Source organism: Mesoplodon mirus (assembly GCF_964341445.2).
Source record: "Mesoplodon mirus genome assembly, chromosome: 7".
NCBI classification, from domain to species: Eukaryota; Metazoa; Chordata; class Mammalia; order Artiodactyla; family Ziphiidae; genus Mesoplodon; species Mesoplodon mirus.
Genome location: NC_138983.1, coordinates 77,394,636 through 77,417,027, shown reverse-complemented (window position 1 = coordinate 77,417,027; position 22,392 = coordinate 77,394,636). Strand labels below are relative to the sequence as shown.

Below are 22,392 nucleotides of genomic sequence, written 5' to 3'. Positions count from 1 at the left end.
CGTGGGATCTTAGTTCCTCGACCAGAGATCCAACCCGCGCTCCCTGCAGTGGTAGCTCGGAGTCCTAACCAATGGACTACCAGGGAATTCCCATGGGACACTGTTACCTGGCAGTCACGGCCCTCACCTTTGTGAGACAGAGGTAGTAGTGTAGCAGGATTGAGAATGTTGTAACGTTTAAAGATGAGGTGGTGAAAGCAGGATTTCACAGGAAGTTAATCTAGTGATACTTGCAGAGAAATGTTGTCAATTCAGCGTTAAGAAGACTGTGGACAAGGTGTGGAGTTTGCAAATAAACTTCATTTTCTAGAGTCAAATCTGCCAAGGCTTCCACTAAATTTGCAGTTGCGGCTATAACCTTAAGACACCTGAGACGGGCAAAAGCAACTGAATCAAGTTGTATGCTATAACAGGCAATAGGCCTATGTTTACCACCATGCTCACACAGTTCTGCGCGGCCTGATTATGCCTTTCATGCACAAATAAAGTAAAAGGTTTTGAATAACCTAAGGTTAATCTATTAAGTAGAGATCTCTTTTCGAACTTAAAAGGGCTAATATACTTTGCCTCCAGTGGAGATCTCACCTTAAAGTATCCGGATCGGGCTTCCCAGGTGGCGCAGTGGTTGACAGTTCACCTGCCGATGCAGGGGACACGGGTTCGTGCCCCGGTCCGGGAAGATCCCACATGCCGCAGAGCGGCTGGGCCCGTGAGCCATGGCCGCTGAGCCTGCGTGTCCGGAGCCTGTGCTCCGCAACGGGAGAGGCCACAACAGTGAGAGGCCCGCGTACCGCAAAAAAAAAAAAAAAAAAAAAAAAAGTTTCCGGATCAACCTGAACCTGATCATTTGGGTAACCCTAAGGCAGGCAGCTCCTGCACTGCTTGCTTTAGCCTTATAAAAACCTGCTTGTGTTTATCTTCCCAAGCAAAGGATTCAGGAACCAAATCTTTAATAAGTTCACAGAGTGGAAGAGGTAACAGAAAAATGTGGAACCTAGAGCTTGCAATAACCAGCTAAACCTAGAAATCCACAATGCTAGCACTTAGTTGTGAGTCTAGGAAGTTCCTGTATCAGCCTAATTCTCTCTGGAGATAGCTGCATTCCTTCAGTGCTTAGATTACGTCCTAGGTAATGAACAGCGTCTACGGATAATTGTAATTTTTCCTTTGTGTTCTTTCTCAGCTAACTGTTGCAGCAAATAAATGGAATCTTTTATGAATGCCTTATGGAACCTTTACAGTAGCTGAGTACAGCAGGAGGTTATCTCCATATGGTAAAAAGGCTGATTTCTCAGGGAACTAGAGGGTACTTAAATCTTGGTGAAGTACTTGGGAGGAAAAAAGAAGGAGTCCCAGTGAACCCTCGAGGCATAAAAGTGCAGGTATATTGTTGATTGTTCCAAGTAAAGGCATGTAGATATTGGCTGTTGGGTCTCCGGGATGCTGAAGAAAGGTGAACAAAGGTCTCCAACTGTAAACCATTTCAAGTCAGTTCAAGCTTGTGACACAAGGGTGGCTAGGTTTGGAACAACAGGAAAACAGGGAAAAACTATTTTTATTAACAGCTCCCAAGTCCTGGACAAATCGCCATCCTGCCAGGTTTCCAACCAGGCAAGATTAGCATGCTGCAGGGACGAGTACAGGAATGATTACCTCCTGGGCAATTAGGTCTTCTACAATAGCTATGGGACCTTGTATGACCGCAGGCTTTAATAGCTGTTGAGGAAACCTAGGGAGAGGCTTAGCTACATCTATCTGAATCTTTATAGGTTTGCATTTTTTTATTCTTCTCATGTTAACACTGTCAGAAGTAGCCCCCAAATTTGCAGGCATCTCCATCCAATTAGGGAACTTTTGTTGAACTTCCGCTTTTAGGTCCAGGACAGATTGTAAGGAACATAACTGATCAGGTTCATGTTGATCAGGAAATTTTAAGGTGAGATCTCCACTGGAGGCAAAATGTACTGGCCCTTTGAAGTTAGAAAAGAGATCTCTACTGAATAGATTAACTGGGGCTATACTGCATAGCAGAAAGGAATCTTGGTTGAGATAAAAAATTCTCTCTGAACTGTATTAGGTACTCCCACTATGGAAACATCCTCTTTACTCAGAGGGACCTGTTGTTCTTTGAGGGTGGGATTTAGAGTAGAAAGCACAGCTCTGGTTAGGGCTAGGGGTAGGGTGTTGAACGGTTAGGTAATTATGTTTACAGTTAGGGTTAGAGTTTAATGTAGATTTCAAAGTAAAATATGAGAGTGGGGTTTAAAGTAGAAAGCATAGCTCCAGTATCAACTAAAATTTGGCAGTTTTTCATTATATTTTCCTCTGGGCTGTTTAAGGTCATTGCTGGTAATAGTTTACCAGAGAACCTCTGGAGTTCTGCCAACTAGGCGAGAGGGTCACGGGGGGCCCTCCCTTTGAGACAGATATGAGAGCAATTGTGAAGAGTTTGCATAGGACCTTTGAGGACACCTCTTTTTCCAGTGTCCTCACTGATTACAAATGAAACATCAACTTTGGGTCATCAAATTGATCATGGACCCCTAGGAGGTTGTAATGGGGGAGGCCCAGGTGTCATTTTGTGTCCCTTGCCTTAGAGCTGTTGTAACTGTAAGGCTATGAGCTTGGTGGATTTCTGTTTGTGATCTTGCTCCAAGGTCCTTTCAAAATGCTCAGCTATAGTCACGAGTTCAGTCAGGCCTATAGCCTCCCACCCTCTTTTCTGCCCTTTTATCAATCCACTAATCTCAGAAGATAATCCACTTACAAAGAGGGCAGTTAAAGCAGGCTGAGTGGCCTTTTTATTCCTTGGAACACCAACTGCTGTAAAAAGAGAGCTTCCAAACTGGCTCTAAAGTCTTCCACAGATTCACCCCTCTTTTGTTTGTACAAGTGAATAATACATCAATCATTATTAGGCCAATTAATAATAGACCAAGTGTGAGCAGGGAAGATTTTAGGAATAGCTTAGTTGTTATTCTGCAAGCTTTTTAGGTTGAGGATCTTGAATATCATCCTAGGGATTATGTCATTTTGCTTCCCACATCCATTCTGGGGCTTCCCCCAGTCCTACCAACATGTGTACAAGTGGATAAAGATCTAGCAGTTTGGGGACATACGCCCTGACAGTGACTCTAAAGTCTTTAAAAAATGTTGGGGGTTCCTCCAAGGTTTAGAGAATTCTTTGACTACAGCTCTCAGTTCAGTCTTTGACCAAGGGGTAAAGGACACCTGAGGGGGCTCACCTGCAACCTCAGGTAGTTTTACTTTAAATGGCAATTGTTAAATATTCTTTTTGGAATAGAAAAGTATTTCAGACAGAAAATGAGTAAAACAAGAGTACTCAGGTGAAAAAGGAAAGGGGGGGACAGTAGGAGTTAAATCTGCAGTCACATCCGTCCTATGGTCTTTTGTTTCAGGTACCTTTTGTCTCTTTAATTTTTCATTAGCTTTTTGTTCTAAGTCTCTAAACGAAGCTATTTTGGAATCTTGAAACCTTCTGTAAACTTTTACATACCAAGTAAAGCAGGCATCTCATTCTCCCTGTGCAATCTGTGAACCCTTGCTCTCTAGTGTTTTCCTTAAATGTACAATCTTGTCTAACTGGAACATGCCCCACAATGACCACTGTAATTCTAGATCAATATTAGTATAATTTTTCCATCTTTCTAAATATCTACAACCTCCAGGACCATAGTTCTTAAATATAAAATAAGCAGGTGTGCCAGAAGCTGGCATTCTCCACTCTTTGGCGATAAAGGATCTCATTTCCTTAGCTAGCCTTTGTCAACCCAAAAGAACACACAAAAAACCTGCGCCTTAATATATCAGCAGTAACAAAGAGATGTTACTATGTCCTGGACAAAAGAAGGCCTGGTATGCACCACCACCGATTCCCAGGGATCCTTGGACTGAGGAAAAAGATCCAAACGGCAAATCCCAAGGAAGGGGGACTGCAAACTGATTCCAAACAAAATGGAGAACTATAGCCACCACCAAGAGCTCCAAGCATGGAAACTGGGGGCTGATTCCAAACAGATGGGCAAGTGCAGACTACACTGTCAGCAGTGCCCAGTGTGGAATCCAGGGAACAAAATCAGGGGCTATGGTTTACCACTCAAAAATATACTGGCAATAACCAAGAGATGTTACTGTGTCCTGGGAATTTCCATCTGAAAGGCTAGGGGTTTGGCCTCAAGGAGAATCCTCTACCAGCCAAACTGACCTGCCCTGTAAAGGAAAGCCAGTTAGATTGGGAGCACAAACGCAAAGAGAATGGAGCTCAAACCAAGAGGAGCTTACCAACAACCTTCAGGAATGGCAAGAAAGACAGTGAACTCAAAGGAGTTGTGGGCACCACACCTGTTTCTCCTTGTCCCAAAATGTTAATCAGAAATTTGCTTCAGATCCCATCACTGCCACCAATATATTTACCTTTTTCTTTTTAAAAAGATAAGCATTTAATCATAAAATCATCTTGTTAGCAGTAGCAATCATAAGAGTGGATTTTAGAAAAGTGCACATACATATTTTTATACAGAACATTTCTGGAGGGATACATATTAAACTGTTAGTGGCCACCTCTGCATGCCCCCAAGGTATTAAAAAACAAAATTTAACTGAGTAAATTGGAAGATTTACTTTGAATTTTGAATAAATTGGCCTTATTAAACGATTCATGAATCAGGCAGTATCTCATCTGATAGAAAGGGAGATACTCCAACGGGTTACACAACATGGAAGGCTTTCTCTTTTTTTGGCCATGCCACATGGCATGTGGAAATCTTAGTTCCCCGACCAGGGATCAAACCCGTGCACTGGAAGCGCGGAGTCTTGGCTGATGGACCACAAGGGAAGTCCCAGAAGACTTGTATAGTAAGGAGGGTGGGACAAGGAAAGAAAGTCATCATCAAGGGAAAAAATGGAAGTTCACTGGAGGAAAGTAAAACTTCAGGTGACAACGGCGTCTCATTGGCTAAACTGCGGAATTTTCTATTAGCTATTTCTATTTTCTATTTCTTGTTGCTGGCCAGGAAGGAAGTCTTCCCTCCTCCAGCTGGGGTAGTAAAGTGGTTGCACTTCCTCTTTGGGGTCAGTAAATGACCTCTTCCTGTTGGGGTAATTGATGATGAGTGGCACGGCATGAGAGCTCCCTCTACGGGCCTTCCAGACTCCAGTGCAGGTTTCCTTTTGTTAACATTCACAGCATGTTTTATTGGCAGGAGGAGTCACAATGAGGGAGAAAAGGCCACAAGACTCACCATAAAGAAGGCTCAGAAATGCTTGGGTGGGTCCAAGGGAGGCACAAGGTGGCTGTGGGGTCAGCTGGTGGCTACAACGATCACATGGTTCCCTCTGATGGGTTTGCAGCTCGATGTGGAAGAGTGAATAAAAGGGTCAGTTCATCCTATCAGAGAAACATGAAACTGAGATAAGCTTCCCACTGCTAGAAGCATCTTGAGCCTTCAGAAAAGAACAGAGAACATGTCTAAAGGGTTTGGGAACATCAGAGCCGTATCTCCTCAGAGTGGGACTCCCCAGGCTCTCCAGGTCTCAGTCCCCAACTCTCCCTCAGTGACAAAGCCTCCCTACCTCTGTCCTTGTCAGCTCAGTGATCCCTAGAGGTCCTGCCTATCCGTGAGGACTTAGGTTTCCATGAGACAGGTTGGTTGAGACCTAGTGATACAGTTGACCAGCCTGATATGCAACAGTTCCCACCACCCTGGGGCAGTTGGGCTCAGGGACACATGGCTCTGGACCCCATGTGGAGGGTGTCCTTGCACGTCCGCTGTGCCACAGAAGAGCCAGGAATGCCTGTAGCTGTCCAACTGATTCTCAGGGGGTTTTCCTGGGAGAACCCTTGGTCACCTGACCTCCTATCCAGGAAGCCCCATGACTTTCTGATTGCTGCCTGTCATGCCAACAACACACCTGTGAAGGTTCTGCTCTGCATGGCCATCTGTCCGCCAGGCGCCCCCTTCTAGGGACCCAGACGCTAGGACCACACAAATGCTGAAGGAGTGTCCACCTGCCTAAGGTACAGACACCCCTGTATCCATCTGCATGATTTCTACTGGGAATCAACAACATTTATGGGGATTCTCTGGCCCTAAAGAACAGACCAACCTGATAGGAGCAATGCAATGATTCACAATTACCAGGGTCAATGCACATATACAAGGGCCCATAGCCCCAGAAGCCCCACTCACAATTCACATGAGTGTCCCATACATACCCACCGATGCCCAAATATTCTTGCTTCATTCATACACAATCCAAACACGCACATCAGTGGTACGCTGCTAAGTGCTTGATAAAAAGCTCTCCGAGAAAGGCGGGAAAGACTTCACTTATGGTATCTACATGGTATAAATATTCCCAGCATGACCAATTTCAAGCTACCCACCTGACATCACTAAACACACAGATGGGAAGAGATATGCACCATTGACTCTCCCAAGACAGTATGAACCAGTTCCAGCACATCCCATAACTTTTCCTGTGAATATGTGCACAGAATCCACTTACACCCCAAGGAGAACTCTCAACTCCCACCACAGATATATAACCAAAAGGATACCACATATACATTTGTGTTTGTATATATATATATATATATATATATATATATATATATATATATCCTGAACACACACCCTCACCCTGAATAAATACACAAACAGACCACCTCTTACTACCTAAATTTTTACAGATGAAACCTTACTCACCCTGAATATTCACATTCCACTCTCACAACTATATATACACACACAACATGGGCCTGAAAACAAACATGTGCAACCAATATGCCATCCAGATGTACACACTGAGTACCTAAGCACACAGGGTCACCAAGTACACAACTGTCTCATGTGCAACCCAAAAAAAGACCCATATGCAATCCCACAGCCCTAAAATACATATACTGCAGGATTCCTGCACACACACATAACCTACACAGCCCACTGGTTTCCAAACACACAAACTAAACTCTCACATCCCACAGAATACATACCCCAGAAGCCCCAGGAACTCAAAAACACACACAGGCACAAATAATCTATACTTATCAAATACAGCTGACCCTTGAACAACTTGGGGGTTAGGGCGCCAACCCTCCATGCAGTGGCTCTGCATCCATGGATCCTGTAGTAGTCCTGTAGTAGTTACTGAAAAAGAAATCCACTATACGTGGACCCGTGTGGTTGAAACCCATGTTTGGGTCAACTGTACATGTAAGTCCACCTCACTAATACTGAGAACACACATACAAGCAACACCACTAAATTCTTCAGGCATTACATTTTGAAATAGACACATAGAGGACTCGAAGCCTCCTGCTACACTCACAAATCACAAATACACACATCCACAAACTACTCATGAGTATACACCCCAAATGCTCAGACACATTCAAAACAGAAAAACACCGACAACCTCTGCAGTCTTACTAAGATACATACACAATTCTCACACACCTATGGACACACACATGCAAATATTCCTAACCCCTGAGTATATGGATCCCCTCCCAAACACTATACATTATGCTACCTCTCCAGAATACAAGCTCCCCACCACTACTCCAACATACAAACTGTATAGGTGTGTGTGTGTGTGTATATATACATTTCTACCCTCACCCTGAATATATAGACAGACCACCTCTTACTCCTACCAAACACATGTATAGACACCCTAGCGTTCTCCAAAGAAATACACTTTGAATACTCCTAACAACTCCATACCTTATGAACAAACTCTGATAATGCATGCACCTGATGATGGACACGCACACGGATTAGAACACACAAGTAAGATACATGAAAATATCTCCAGCAAACCATTTATGAAACAACTTCCATATATCAAATTATCCCTAGCTATCAGGAGCTAGCTCACACATATGCAAGTACTAACAAATACCCGTATCACATATTTCTAATACATACAAATGCAATTGTCCATCTTCCCTGTAGAAACATAGAACCCTACCTCTCTATCAGATACACTCACTTCCCAAAATACATAAGCCTAAGAGGCTCCTACTGAAAATTACAAATGCACAGCCTCAGCAAATATTCCTCCAAGTGGCCATGCCCCTTGAGTACACACACAAACTCATTGAACACACAACTCTCCACAAGTCCCAAATAGAACCACAATTACCCAGTACACTACAAACAGGCAATAATGTCACCCTATACGCCCTTTGTTCCAAATACACATACAGTACCACACTACTGGCGTATACATAACCCCAGATTCCCAACCTCTCACGCAGAATGAACTCTGCCATCTTGCAGAATACAGGATCATACAAACACAACATACCTACACATTCAACATCCACCAGCCCCATAAAATAGTCACAGACTTGCCCTCTACACATCCAAATATACATACACAGCTCCTGAAAATGCACACCCACAAACACCCCATAACCATACAACATGCCCTGAATACACAAATGATCAGCCTACATTCCCCAAATATACAAAATTAACAGACTGGACACCCAAAGTAATATACACCACTACTTTTCCTGACATTGCCCTTATGCATATGCAGATAATCCTTCCAAATCCACCATTAGACACACACAAATCCCCAAATTCATGGGTGAAAAAAACACATGTAAACATATTCCCCAAACACCAAATTACAAACACCTAACCACCAACTCCTTGAGTAGGCCTGCGTCACATCTCAACACCCTCCAAATACAACACTCACTCTTACACACTCTCACAAAAACACAGGCATGACCTCCCTTCAAACACAAATATCCACGGACAAAACCAACCCACACATTTGACTACATATCAGATTCCCACCAACCAATTAAGTATGTACAGACCCCATCTATGCTTGCAAATCAATCATGATTTGACACCAGACTACAAATACATGTTTATTACCACATTCAGCAAAGTTGCTCGCATCACTGACAAAAGAATGCAGTTTGAACACAAGTGTTGACTGATGTTTTTATGATAAGAAGGAAGACACTAGTGAAACGATGAGTGTGTTCCTTCCATCTTCACTCATTTTCCAATCACCTGAGCTACACCTTCGGAACCAGATGAGGGTTTTCAACTCGCAAGAACTTCCCTCTAGCTTTTGTACTCTTCACAACGCGCAGACTAGAACGGCACCTGTTTAATAGCTCGCACACACTATTTAGCCCCCACTGTAGGCCCCGCAATCACTGAACCCTTCATGCAGCCGGCTCCCCAGTGGTGCCGATAATCCTGGGGTAAACATCTCAAGGGAATCGAGCTCTATGGGGGCGTGAATCCACATTGTGGGGAGTCTCCTTACATGGACAAGGGCACAAATAACCCACAGGGTGAACAACAGGGCAGAGCGGTGACACCTGAGGGGTGAAAAGTCCCCGTACCCCTTACCTCAGGATTCCTAGAATTGACTCTACAGGCCGCCATGACAGGCCCCTCCCCCGCCGGACAGCCATTGGGGCCCCACCCTCCGCGCTCGCGCATGCGCTCCTGTCTTCCGGAGCAAACTGCCCCAGCAGACGCCGGGAGCTGTCGGAGGACGGCGGTCCGCGTGCCCGAGAGCCCCGCCCCAGTGGGCGTGCACAGGCGTGCGCGGGCGTGCAGGCGCGGGGTGCGCGGGCCTAGGAGGTCTCTGCAGGAGAGGACAGAAATGGAGGGTCGGGCAAGCTGCGGAACTTCTCTGGCGACGCTCCTCGCTGGGAACCTTCGTGACGGTCTCTTCTTAAAACCAGCTCTTGGGAAATGTGCACTCGTGAGTTTTATATTGCACTCGTGAAACCCATGCACTTAGCTACAAAGAGTTCTGGAGAGCTCCGCTGTAAGCACAGTGGCCTCAAATTGGGCCAAGTACTTTCATGTCCTTTGGACTGCCGTTCCTTGGTTCTTGTTAATGTCTTTCAAAAAACAGTAGGTCCTTTTTCCTAGCACACCTGAAGTTTCCGTTAAAGAACAATGCTAGCAAAGAATTTCAGACCTGGGAAACACTCTTAAGATACTGTCTCCTGACTCCGTTCCTAGAGTCTTTCCAACGCATTTACTCTACTAGAATATTTTTTCTCAGTGTTCACAGGTGTTTCCTTTGTACGGTTTTGGGGTTTTTTAAAAAATAATTTTGAGAAAGAGTTGACCATCTGGGCCAATTTCAACAGGTAGTATGGGAACAATTTTATTTTCCCTCCCTCCTTTTTTATAATATCTTGCAGAATTTCAGTTGACAATAAAACAACAACAAAAACAGTAGCGGGATCGACTCACTGACCTGACTTTGTAAACTTCCCGAAGAGACGTCAGTCATCAGATCCGCTTTCTGGTCAAACGCAAGATTAGAGCATTTCTCACTCAACAGGATGCCTCTGAAGACCCCTCCCATGTAACAGCACTAAGCGCCTCCAAGTGCAGACTTGAAAACTCCACAAGACACAAACATGGTATCTCTTCGTTTCTTTAATGTTTCGTGATTGAGTGGAAGATGGAACTGTCTTCTGAGGCTTGTGATGCATGTCCAGAGATGTTTTTTCTCAGTAGTCAATGCCCGCCCCCACCTTCTGTGCAGGAATAGTCAGAGATCATGATCCAAAGGACTTTTAGATACTCCCTTCTGTGACTGGTCTTCCCAAGTTACATTTGGGCTAATTTGATTATCTCTGTCTGTGGGGTGTAGGATTTTGAAGTATTACAAAAGTGATTGCAGAATTGGGACTGGCTAATTTTTGCACAGTGCAATTTTTGTATCAGTGGCCTTGAGAAGAGTCCTTCAAATACTGTATCAGAATTATGAGTGAGAATCTTGTAAATAATTGGTTGAATGACTGAACAAAGGGAGGAAGCAACAAGGCAGCCTGCCTTTCTCGAGTGCCTGGGTACAATATTTTGCCTCACCATTCCTCTAGTATGAAGTTATTGGTTGCAAATCATTTAAGTTTTCCTTCATTATTAAAGCTCCAGGGCTTCCCTGGTGGCGCAGTGGTTGAGAGTCCGCCTGCCGATGCAGGGGACACGGGTTCGTGCCCCGGTCTGGGAAGATCCCACATGCCGCGGATCAGCTGGGACCGTGAGCCATGGCCGCTGAGCCTGCGCGCCCGGAGCATGTGCTCCGCAACGGGAGAGACCACAACAGTGAGAGGCCCGCGTACCGCAAAAAAAAAAAAAAAAAAAAAAACCCTAGGTTGATGGATAAAGACGTGAAAGGAAGGGACTGTCATGTTCAACCTCGGTGCCGTGAATCAAAACAACAGTCTATAAACTGCCTAAAGAGGCACACGCCAATTGTGTTGCCACTGTGGGAGGTGGAAGGAACTTCCGGTTCTTGCCTACCTGCCAGAGCCCTCGTGGAATGTCCCCCCAGCGCACGCCACCCCGACCCACGTGCCCTCTGCCCCTCCCCCACCGCAGAACGGTTCAGCCCGCATTTTCCGGTTTACTTTCAAACGTGTCCCTCGTTGACTTGGATCCCGAGCGTTTGCTGAAGCAGGTCGCTCTCTGGCTCCTGGTCTTGACTTTTCTCATTGAGGCTACCAGGCAGCAGTAGTCCGTGCCCAAGCCTGCAGGATGGCTTCAATAGGAGGTAAGCCTATAGGCTGGGGGTGTGTTCTCAGAGACCCTGCCATCCTCACATCCTTCAGGTTCACACGTTACACTTAACTGTGGGCACACAGCTGGACTGAAGTAGAGGGAGAAGAGAGCACTGGACGCACAAGGACATTTCACCTGGGGAGACTGGGGAGCCTGAAGAAACCTGAGACTGCCCTGGGGAGGAGGGGTCGTTGGAGGTGGATCAAGAGGAATTGCCCTGGCAATGGAGAAAGGATGGCAGCAGTCTGATTCTTTCTAGAAGGGAGACAAGCCACTTTGAAACGTGTGTGTAAGGATGTGTGTGATGTCCTGGTGGTGACACAGGGAGGGTCATGAGGAAAGCCTAGAGCTGTATTGTGTTCCTGAGGCACCTGAAGCTTGCCTCACCATATCTTTCAAAGGGATTTGAACAGGAGCATACTATATCTCAGGGGGCCGTGGGGAGAGATGGTCTTGGTGAGAAAACTATTCAATGGGGCTGTGTGTGGCCACACCTGCAGTGAAGTGTCCTCTCCGAGAGCTAGGCAGGGGGTTACTCTAACTGCCGCAGCCCACACCTCGTCCACTCCTCCCAGCCCAGAGCTCACTTGTCAGTTCAGGTAACTGTTGCCTTGGATTCAACAGGGGATGGGCAACCGTTACGTGTAACTTCAGCCAAGAGAGGGCTCAGGTTCCTGAGTTGCTCTGAATTGTTCTTCCTTTTGTGGAATGGCAGTACTTCAGACCTACTTCATCTTGTCCCGTATCTCATGGTGGACCCTCAGGCTGCCTTGAGAGGAAGAGTTTGTTCCTATTTCATGTCACTCCTTCATGGACAGGGAACAGATGTGGAGTGGGGTTGGTTCGGGTGGAATGTCTATGAAGGCTGCTTCCTCTTTTAAAGGGGGAAGGAGTGTAGCCCAGGATCAGGAAGATGATCTTCTGTGTTACTATTAAACGTCCTATGACATCTGTTCCGGTTAGTTAGGTGCACCGTGGTGTGTACCTTGTTCTCCTGAACAGGGATGTGTTTCAGACAACTTGATCGCCATGGCATCTGGCTTATGCCTGCATCTCAGATTGTCTCTCCGTTATTGGGAGCTGGAAGGGGAAGGACCACAGGCAGTCTATACTCCCACGACCAATGTAACATGACAATTCCCTGGCCCTTGTTTAATCCTCTGCAGCCATCACTGGCTGTGAAATGACAGAATCTAAGGGACACGCGCCTACTTCTCAGACCACGCCAAGCCCCTAGGAACAGAACTCCTGACTGATGACAGTGACTCTGGGCACTGGGGAAGGGGTGGCAGGACCTGGCCCATGTTACGTATCTGCTGTGGGTTGTTCGGAGATGCAGGTGCTTTCTGGGCCAGTGTCATGGGTTTGTATCAGGATTCCATTAGAGATATTTTCCAGCATTTTGTTTTGTTTTGTGAGGCTAGGAAAGAAAGAGGGGATTTATACTGAGCATCAGGAAAAGGAGGACTGAGGAGGAGGTGGGGCCCTAATATTTTACACAGTGCCTGTCCACAAAGGGCCTTTGGGGGCCCAGAACGTACCTTGCAGAAGGCCCCTACCTGCTAGTACGCCGGCTGAGGGGCATTTCTCACAGAGCGGATGTCCACACAGCTCCAGGTCTTGGGAGACAGCCTGTGAGGCTTAGGTGCCAGGGTGTGCCTTAGGGAGGCTCTCCAAGTGAGTGCTTGCTGAGGCAGTTTCTTCTCGGCAGGCAGGGGTCAGGGAGCTTGGTGGATGGGCGTGGGGTCACGAGTGGAATAATTCTCAACTGGAGGTCAGGGCATGAAAATCACTTGAAGACAGTTGCACGCTGCAGTTTCCCTTGTCCAAGAGTCTCTCATCTGTGGAGATTTACACTCTGATGCCGCAGAAAGCCTCAGTCCCACTTGCCCATTCTCCTCCTCCATTCACTCCTCTCCTTTGCCTCAACAGCATCTGCACTGCTGGGAACGGATGTCACCATGAACCCCGGTGCCTCCTTGTCTACTTTCACGGCAGTGTCCTTTCCTCCACCCGTTCCTGGCGCCCAGCACTGGCCACCCTGGGAGCAGCACCTGCCACCTCTCATCGCCCCCGCATTCCCTCCCGGCAGCAGCCTGTGGCTGCCAGCGTTCCCCAGGATGCCTTTGGTGGCTAATGGTGGCTGTGGCCCCAGTGCCCCTGGGGCTTGCAACTTCACTGTACAAGTCAGGTCACAAGGGAGGCCAGTGCAGGCCCCCCAGACTCAGACCTTTATCGTTCCTCAGGGCCCCCTCAACTGGAGCGCTCCAGGGGCCCTCAGCGGGAGTGCTGCATGTCCTGCACCCATATTCTTAGCGACCCCTGCGATGGAGACCATTGTGACTGCTCCAGCTGTTGGAGTTACTCAGGCTGGCAAGGGAGGCTGGACCCTAGGCTTTCCTCCTCAAGCTCCACCACCAGCTGCCCAGATGGCCCCTAACATTCGCCCAGTGAACTCTGGGCCATGGCCACATGGCACTTCCAGGGAGGGCAGCCTGGACACCAACCAGCCCTATGCCTCGCAGGAGGACTGCTCTAACCACCAGAGCGTGTACAGTAACTTCCGACGGTGGCAGCGCCTCAAGCCACTGGCCCGGAGACACCTTCCCCAGAGGCCTGATGCGGAAGCTCTTTCCTGCTTTCTCATGTGAGTGAACGCTCAGGGGGTCATGAGCTTATCGGAGCTCTTAGATAAAGAGGAACTGGGGATGGACTCGCAGGTTAGGTTTCTAGGGATACTGGAAGCAAGGTGTGAGGGCGATGTCCACGCCATGAGAAGGCACACTGTCGGTCATATGGGCGAGCCTGCCAGTCCATGACATCATGACTGAAATGTGCCTTATCTCAACTGACCCCACCCCCCTGTGAGTCTAGCCAGCTTGCTCTTCCATGATTCTCCTGGTAATACGGCCTGAAGACTTGCAGTCAGAGAGGGTCGTGGTGTAAGTTGAGGAGCCAAGGAGTGGATGCCACACTCTCCTGTGCTGACGTCTCCTTTCATACAGCACCTGAGTGTACATGGCCGGGGAGGTCACTTCGGAGAAGGGGGGAGGAGCACGGGGCCCAGGAGAGCGCTTCATGCACGCCTCGACTTCGTTGATGTGGAGAATTCCACTAGGAACAGCGTGATAGTAGAGCTCTCCTAAGGGCATGGGCTCTCTCCCACTAGAGTTGTGAGCCTGGCAGGCATTTCCATCCTAAACCTGCGGTCCCTCGTAAAAAGGGGACAACCACACTTCATTCAGAGGACCGTGCAGAAGACTCCTTGGGCTAATCTACGAAGTGTGAGCAGATTGCCTGGCACATGCCACGCCTCATTGATGATGGTGATTTTTATTATGAAAAGGCAGCCTTGAAGAGGAAAAGAGCTCCCCAAGGCACAGTGTCCCAGCTGTAGCCTGGGAGTGGATGGTCATCCTCGAGTGAGTGTGAGGTGGTGACAGCCGTAGCCGGGAAGGCTTGTCTCTGCTCTCCCGGACACCTGCCTCTCACTCTCCTGTTGCTCAGTCATGCTGTGATGAGTGATGTGTGGTCCACATTGGTGGGTGGGGTCAGGCAGGTGGGGGCTGGGCTGGGCACAGAGACTGACCCCGAGTGCTTACAGCCCAGCGCTTCGATCCCTGGCCCGCCTGAAGCCCACCATGACACTGGAGGAGGGACTGTGCAGGGCCGTGCAGGAATGGCAGCACATTAGCAACTCTGACCGGATGATCTACTACGAGATGGCGCAAAAGTGAGTCAGCGTCCTGGGCCCAGGGGCTGCGTGGGGGGTGAAGCGAGTGGGTGAGGGCAGGGTCTGGCCGTGGGGGTGCTCATCAGAGAGGACAAAGGAGAAGGGCTGTCGCTCGAAACGGGGGGCCCGCAGCCCAGAGGCCCTACAGTCCTCCAGAAACCCCTCCCTCACCTTGAGAGTTTGGGTCTTCTGTCCTTCCTCCACCACGAGCTCTGCCCTCCCCTGAGTTTGACCTACCCGTGCCCTGACATGAAGGTCTCAGGACGGGGCAGGGTGAAGCTGTGAGTCCAGTAGGGGTCCATCTCCGGCCATATGGGCTGGGCTGGGGAAAGAGCTCCACCTGCCAGCCTGCTGCTTCCTTAGTGGTGGCTGGCTGGCGGCCACTGACATACATTTGGGACCCCCTCTCCTCACGAAAAGTGGCCTGAGTGGGTACCCTGGCATCCCTCAAGAGGCTGGGGAAGCCAGCTGTCATCAGCCCAAGGGTCTCTGGCCCTTCCAGTGTTTGCTCCACGGTAATCCCCTTGGTTTAAGAAACAAAACCAAACAAACAAGCACCTCTCAGAGGAAAGGAAGGCCTGTCCTCTAAGCTCAGCATCCACATCGTCCAGCCTCTCCTGAGCCCTGTCTCCAGGTCTACGTTCCAGAACTCTCAGTCCCAACCCAGGGTCCTGGATTTGGGCAAGGACCCCTGTGGGGAACACATGCCTGTTCCAGCCTCTGGCTGTCAGCCCTTCATGTGGCTCTGGATGGGGGGCATGAGGAGGGTGCCCCCTGGGTCAGCCACGTGTCCCGTTGACCTGGTTCAGTGCAGCGACCTGGCTCTATGCTGTTGAATGCTCTCCAGTGCTGGTGAGGCAGGAAGGGTCCCAGATCTTGTATCAGTTCCAGGAGCAGCTCTCTGCTGTGGACAGCACCTCACAGGGCCTTGACAGCCCCAAGGCACATCCTCTCCCAATCCCTCATTCTTGGCTGCCTTTGTTGGGCTCCAGAACCCAGGCCATTTTCTCAGGGTGGCCTGTGCCTCCGTCACTCCCCAGGTTCATGGAATTTGAGGCCGAGGAGGAGATGCAGGTTCAGCAGTTGCAGTGGATGCAGTGCGCGCAGGGCCTGCCTCCTCCAGCCCCACCGAAGCTGGATCCTCGGGGGCCCCCAGCCCCGAAAGTGGGCCTTCAGCCGGCCACCCAGGTTCCCACTGGAGTTGAACGCACAGGTAACAGGGGCCCAGGGTTGGCCACTGTTCCCATGTGGATCATTTTCCTTCAAGACAGGGGCATTGGTCTTTCAAGCAAAACAACCACCGAGGCGGGGGGTGGGGGGTGGGGTCTCAGATGCCCTTTGTCACTACGGGGTATTGACTTGGTCAATTTTGTAACTTCTCTCACGCCTCCCTGTCAAAGGACTGCACACAAAGTCTGCCTAAGAAGTGGGCTTGATGGGGACACCCCTGGAAAATTGGAGGTTCCCCACTTCCTTACATGTGACTCTCTTAGATGCCCCCTTACCGCCCCCCTCCAACTGTGCATGAAGCTTCAGGTGGTCCTGACCCCCCCACACCCACATCAATGTCCCCCAACAATGCCCTCACCAGCGTGCGCTCGGTGGTCAGGAGGTGGACCGGGAGCCCCTCACCTTCCTCCCCTTCCTCCTGCTCTGCCTCAGCCTGTGCTCCCAGCATGTCCGGCCCCAGCGCCCAGCCCTCCCGCCCGAAGCCACACAGGTCCCAGCGACCCCCGGAGCCCAAGGCACCCGAGGAGATTCCACCTGAGGCTGTGAGGGAGTATATGGACATCATGGAGGTGCTGGTGGGGCCCGTCCACTCAGCCACAGGCGACTCAGATGCAGAATGGGGAGAGGACGGAAATGAGCTGCAGCAGGAAGAGGACGGCACCTACTTGGACCCGGATCTCTTAAGCTACATCGACAAGCTGTGTTCCCAGGAGGACTTTGTCACCAAAGTAGGCTAGGCCTGGAGACTGGGGTCTGCAAGATGCCAGGGCATGGAACTCTCAGCACCCAAGATCTGGGTTCTGCTCAGGCCGTTGGGACTTAAGCTCAGCTCCTTGTTCCTGAGCCTGGTGTTAGGGGAGGTTTACGCAGATGTTTGTGTGTATATGTTTGTGTCTATCTGTGTGTATGCCTTTGTGTCTGTGTTTGTGCCTCTGTATATGTGCTCTTTTGTGTGTGACTGTGTATGTGCATGTTTGCGTGTGTGTGTGTGTGTGTGTGCGCGCTGACCATCCCCGCCTTGTGGAGGAGAGTGGGGTGGGTCTCTGCTTTTCACTTTCCCTCCTGGCCTTCTTGTCTCACAGGCCACTCCTGGCCAAGGATGCTCACAGCCTCTTCTTTCTGTTCTAGGTGGAGGCAGTCATTCACCCTGGATTCCTGGCAGATTTGCTTTCCCCAGACCCACAGCTGGATCTCTTGGCCCTAGAGAAGGAGCTGGAGCAGGAGGAAGGGCTCACCCCCGAAGAAGTGAGACAGGGGAGGGAGAGGGACACTCAGGGAGCCAGGGGACCCCACGGGAGGGGGACCCCAGGTGATCCAGGGGACAGGGGAACCCAGATGACCCAGGGGAGCCAGAGGAGGGAGGGATCCCCGGTAGAACAGGGGACACAAGGGACACCCAGGAAGACCAGGGCACGGAGGGACCCCAGTGAATAGGGGAGAGATAGGGCCCCAGAACAGGAGGGCCACATAGCGCTGTCCATCCCTCCCCTGCCTGGGACGCCTGGCATGGGGAAGGGCCCGTTCTGGGGTGGGTGCAGTGCAGGGTGAAAGGAAGAAGAGGATAGGGAGCCGGGAGGGGAGGGAAGGTCACAAAGCTGGGAATCAGTTGCAGGAGGATGGCAGGACTGCCACAGTGTCTGTATTTGGATTCAAGTCCTGGGGTCGCCCGTCCCCTCCTCCCCCCCAGGGCCATTGTCCCACTGCCCAGTGCTCCTCCTCTCACACGTGTGTGTGGAGCCGTCACTGTCCTCCTCCCTCCTACCAGCTGGTGCAGAAACGACTCCTGGCCTTGAAAGAGGACGACGGTGTGCGGGCAGCCCCGAGTCACAGTGCACCCGGAATGGCCTCAAGTCCTTCTGAGTCCGACGCCAGCCAAGGTGCCCAGAGGCACGACCAAGACCCCCATCTAGGGGTCAGTGATGAAGCCTGCCCACCAGAGATTGATTCTGAGGCTCTTCATAGGCTCATCCAAACAGACACTGCCCTGTGCAGGCCCAAAGTCTTTGTTCCCTCTGGAGGACGTCAGGAGTTCTCTATATTCCGGCCCGTACGGCTCTCCCCTCCCCAGGGTCAAAGGCGCACCGGCCCTCTACTGAGATCCAGGGATGCGTCTGTTCTCAGAAAGGCCTCTCCTCTTCGGGAGGCCCGAGTGCCCGGGGACGGGTCCAGTGAGAACGAGGAGGTGCTCCAAAGCGTCTTCATCGTAGACTCTCAGAATATACTGGTGCCTTTCGGGATGTCCCTCAGTCCTGCCCATGTCTCAGCCCTGGCTTCCTCTGGAGGTTGGGGGGCCCAGAGTGCTCCCCAGTCCCCCTCCTCTCAGAGAAGAGGCCTCAGCCCAGCTCCACCAGCCGCTCCCAAGTCGAGGAAGCGGGCTGTGTGTGGACGCCCAGCCGCTGCTGAGAAGCTGCCCATCCCCGGGGCTGGCCTCGGCGTCTCTGGGAGGCCAGCCTTGGCTCTGGGGCTGGCTCGCCCCTCACAGCTGAGAAAGAGAAAGCGTGACCCGTTTGACACAAAGAAGCGTGGGAAGAGGAGGAAGAAGCACTGCAGCCAGTAGGGAACAGCTGGGCCGGCCCTCCAGGGCGAGGCCCCAGGGCAGCCCCCTGGGGAGCCTAGGGGCTCCTCCTCCTCCCAGTGCTGATCCTGGATGATGTGGGGGGAAGGGAGGGGGGCAGGACCACCAGGGTGGGGAGGGGGAGCGGGATTGTGGGGGGTTAGGGAGGTGGGGGAGGTGGGTGTGGCCAGGTGTGGGTGGGAGCAGGACCTTTGGAGTGATGTATGTAAATTGTGAACAAAGATCGTTTTCGTGGGAAATGCTCTCAGGCCACTGTCATCTTGTTGGTGTTGAGCTGCTCCACAGAGAGCGATCCTGAGAGGAAGGAAGGATGAGGGAGGTCACAGGAGCTCTGGGTCTACAGGTGGCCACACCTTTCCTCCACATAGACAAGGACTCCTCAGGCTGCCCCTGGGAACGCACAGCTCTCACTTTCCCCAGGGACCCCCTCATCAGCCCCTTCTCTAACGCCTGCTTGGCTAGGGCCCTTCTGGGGCATCTGTACCGTCTTCTGCATCCCTGGACCTTCTGGGGAGGCAGAGCTGCTCTTGTGCCTTTCAGCCCTCTGGACACTCACCAGTTTCTAGCATGGAGCCTGGAGACGGCCCTTGTCATTATGGAGCTTCTCTCTGCTTTCCTGAAGCAGCCAGACAACGGCGCTGGGATGACCCTCCGCTCATCTAGGGTTTCCTGTGTGGGTGGCCTGACCAGAGACGAAAAGTCTTGGCCATGGGGACAGGACTGTCTGCCTCATCGTAGCGGGAGCATCCTCTAGTTCCACTGGGATTATTGCAATGTGGAGAGTGGTGGAGGCAGCTACCTCTTAATCCCAATGAGGATGCAACAAGGGGAATGGGTGTGGGGAAATTCATGGGGCACCCGTTAAAGGTCTGTATAAGGGAAAGGACAGTTGGGCCCCTTTGTGGAACTTGTGGGATTTCTGTGCAGCAGCATCTCGTTCAACTGAGGGAGGAGGACCCATCTGGCTGTGGCTGTGGGGACTGGCGTTAGGGGCCTACGGGTCTGCAAAGACACCCCAGAACTACTGTCCCTTCCCTTTGCACCCATGGCTGGACATGTGTGTGTACTGGTATCAACACTGGTTTGTATCCCCATAGAAAACAGATCCTCCTAACAAACTATGACGACGTTTCACAAGAACAGCTTGCTCACAGGGGCAGCAGGGTGTGGGAGAGGTGTCTGTGGCCCCAGATCTGAGTGGGAGCTGGGATCCATGCTGAGGAGTGTGAAGGCCTCAGTCACCGTCCTGTGGGTGCCAGCAGAGGCTTCGAATCATCAGAGCAGGGGAAATGACCCCCTCATTAGAGTGAGATGAGCAAACAATGAGGGGCAGGGAGTAGACCCCTGCTGTCTCCCGGAAGTGCCTCCCCTCCCAGTCTGCTTAGCCTCTGTCACAGCCTGTGCTGGCCCACCTCTGAAGCCCCTTCCTCCTAAAGCACTGAGATGCTCTGATCTTTTATGGACCTGCCCTGGGCCTCACCCCCCCTTCCCTGCTGGCCAAAGGCTCTTCTCCTGCTTCTGAGTTCTGATTCCTTCCCCAGGACCCAGGCAGGTGTTAGGACAACAGAGATTCCCTGAACATGACCCCTACACCACCAGCATGCAAAACTGGGGCCGCAGGCTTCCACAGGTGGCCTGACTCTCTGCTGGACCCTGCAAAGAGCGTGGAGAAGAAAGGGGCTCATGTCTCTCCACCTCCACAGAATCCGTAGGTCAGCCTCACAGGTCCCCCTCTGTCCAGGTGGGCAGCACATATGTGCTCCCAGCCCTCCTTGACCCTTTGTGAAAGAAAGTTTTTGCAGCTTAGTAGTCTGATATTAGGCAAGGTGTCTCAGGGCTTGTTCCTTTTGAAGCCCTACAGGAGAATCTGTTTCCTTTCCCTTTCTGTCTTCTAGAGGCTGCCTGCATTCCTTGGAATTAGTCCCTTCTTCCATCTTCAAAGTGCATCACTTTAATCTCTGCTTCCCTCATCACATGGTCTCTCCAGCTCTGACTCTCCCTGTGTCCCTCCTATACAGCTCTTTGTGTTTATATATAGCCCACCCAGAAAATTTAGGATAATCTCTTCATCTCAAGATTTTTTACTTAGTCACAGCGGCAAAGTCCATTTTTCCATACAAGGTAACGTTCACATATTGTCATACGAGGGGTTAAACACGGACGTTTTTGGGGAACCATAATTTACCCTACTAGAAGAAATCCACAAAAATACCTACCATCAGAATCCACATGAATAATAGACTATGACCAAGTGGAATTTATTCCAGGGATGCAAGCCTTGTTCAATGGTAAAAAATCATCAATGTAATCTACCATATTGAGTCTAAAGAAGAAACACATACTGTCACACCAATTAATACAGAACAGGCATTTAACGAGATTCAACACCCATTTATATTAAAAATGCTCAGAAAACTAGGAATAGAAGGTCACTACCTCAACCTAATAAAGAACATCTACAAAAAACCTACTTCTAACATCACATCAAATGGTGAAAGAATGAATGCTTTTCCCTGAGTTCAAAAACAAGGTTAGAATGTCCACTCTAATCTTAGTTTTCAACTTAGTACTTTAGATTCTAGTTAGTGTAGTACAGCAAGAAAAGGAAAAAAGAGGCATACATATTAGAAAAGAAGAAATATAACTGTCATTCTTTACAGATGACATAATTGTCTACATAGAAAATTCCAAGGAATGTATAAGTAGACTCATAATAAATTATAATAACTTGCTTTAGCAGGATCTCAGAATATAAAATCAATACATAAACATTAATACACAACATTGATCATATTTCCATATACTAGTAACAAACTGAACGATTGAAAACCAAAATTTAAAACACAGTAAATAGGTTCCAGTTCAAGATGGCAACATAGGAAGATCCTGAACCCACCTCCTCCCACAAACACACCAAAGCTACAGCTACATATGGAAAAATTTCCTCTGAAGAAAACTGAAAGATGGTGGAGCAACCCCTTCACATCAGGAAAACCAGAGGGAAACCACATCAAAACAAGTAGGAAAGGCTGAGACACAATTTTGCCATAAACCCCATCCTTGGTGTGGAGACACACAATTAGGAAGGAACTCAAAACCTGGAGCTTCTTCCTGAGAGGTGAAGGGTATGGACCCCACATTGGGCACTCCAAATTTTAAGGCTGGCACCTGAGAGATAGACCCTCAAAACATCTGACTTTGAAGACCAACAAGGCACATCCCATGAGACCCACAGGGCTGTGGTGAACTGAGGAACAGCTCTT

At 49.9% G+C, this 22,392-nt stretch overlaps 3 protein-coding genes and 1 long non-coding RNA gene across 4 annotated transcripts in view; 2 read left to right on the top strand and 2 right to left on the bottom strand.

The window, feature by feature from the left end:
- Nucleotides 1-9,477, bottom strand: part of LOC309807113 — an 84,537-nt gene extending 75,060 nt beyond the window's left edge. The window contains exons 1-2 of the long non-coding RNA XR_014294513.1: nt 9,411-9,477; nt 5,262-5,407 (exon numbers count right to left, since the gene is read on the bottom strand). This is a non-coding gene — a long non-coding RNA (uncharacterized lncRNA). The remainder of the gene's footprint in view (nt 1-5,261; nt 5,408-9,410) is intronic.
- LOC309807977 (uncharacterized protein) overlaps nt 1-22,392 on the bottom strand; it is a gene marked incomplete at its 5' end in the record, with an annotated part of 300,370 nt that overhangs the window by 143,171 nt on the left and 134,807 nt on the right. The window lies entirely within an intron of this gene.
- On the top strand, nt 10,984-19,422 carry LOC309807981 (NUT family member 2G-like). The gene is made up of 5 exons (XM_082627990.1): nt 10,984-14,238; nt 15,196-15,324; nt 16,365-16,488; nt 17,683-17,799; nt 18,320-19,422. Exons 1-5 carry the CDS (start codon nt 13,553-13,555, stop codon nt 19,109-19,111), a joined length of 1,848 nt encoding a protein of 615 aa, XP_082484116.1. The 5' UTR covers nt 10,984-13,552; the 3' UTR covers nt 19,112-19,422.
- On the top strand, nt 16,886-17,688 carry LOC309807098 (uncharacterized protein). The gene has a single exon (XM_082626337.1). It carries the CDS (start codon nt 16,890-16,892, stop codon nt 17,289-17,291), a length of 402 nt encoding a protein of 133 aa, XP_082482463.1. The 5' UTR covers nt 16,886-16,889; the 3' UTR covers nt 17,292-17,688.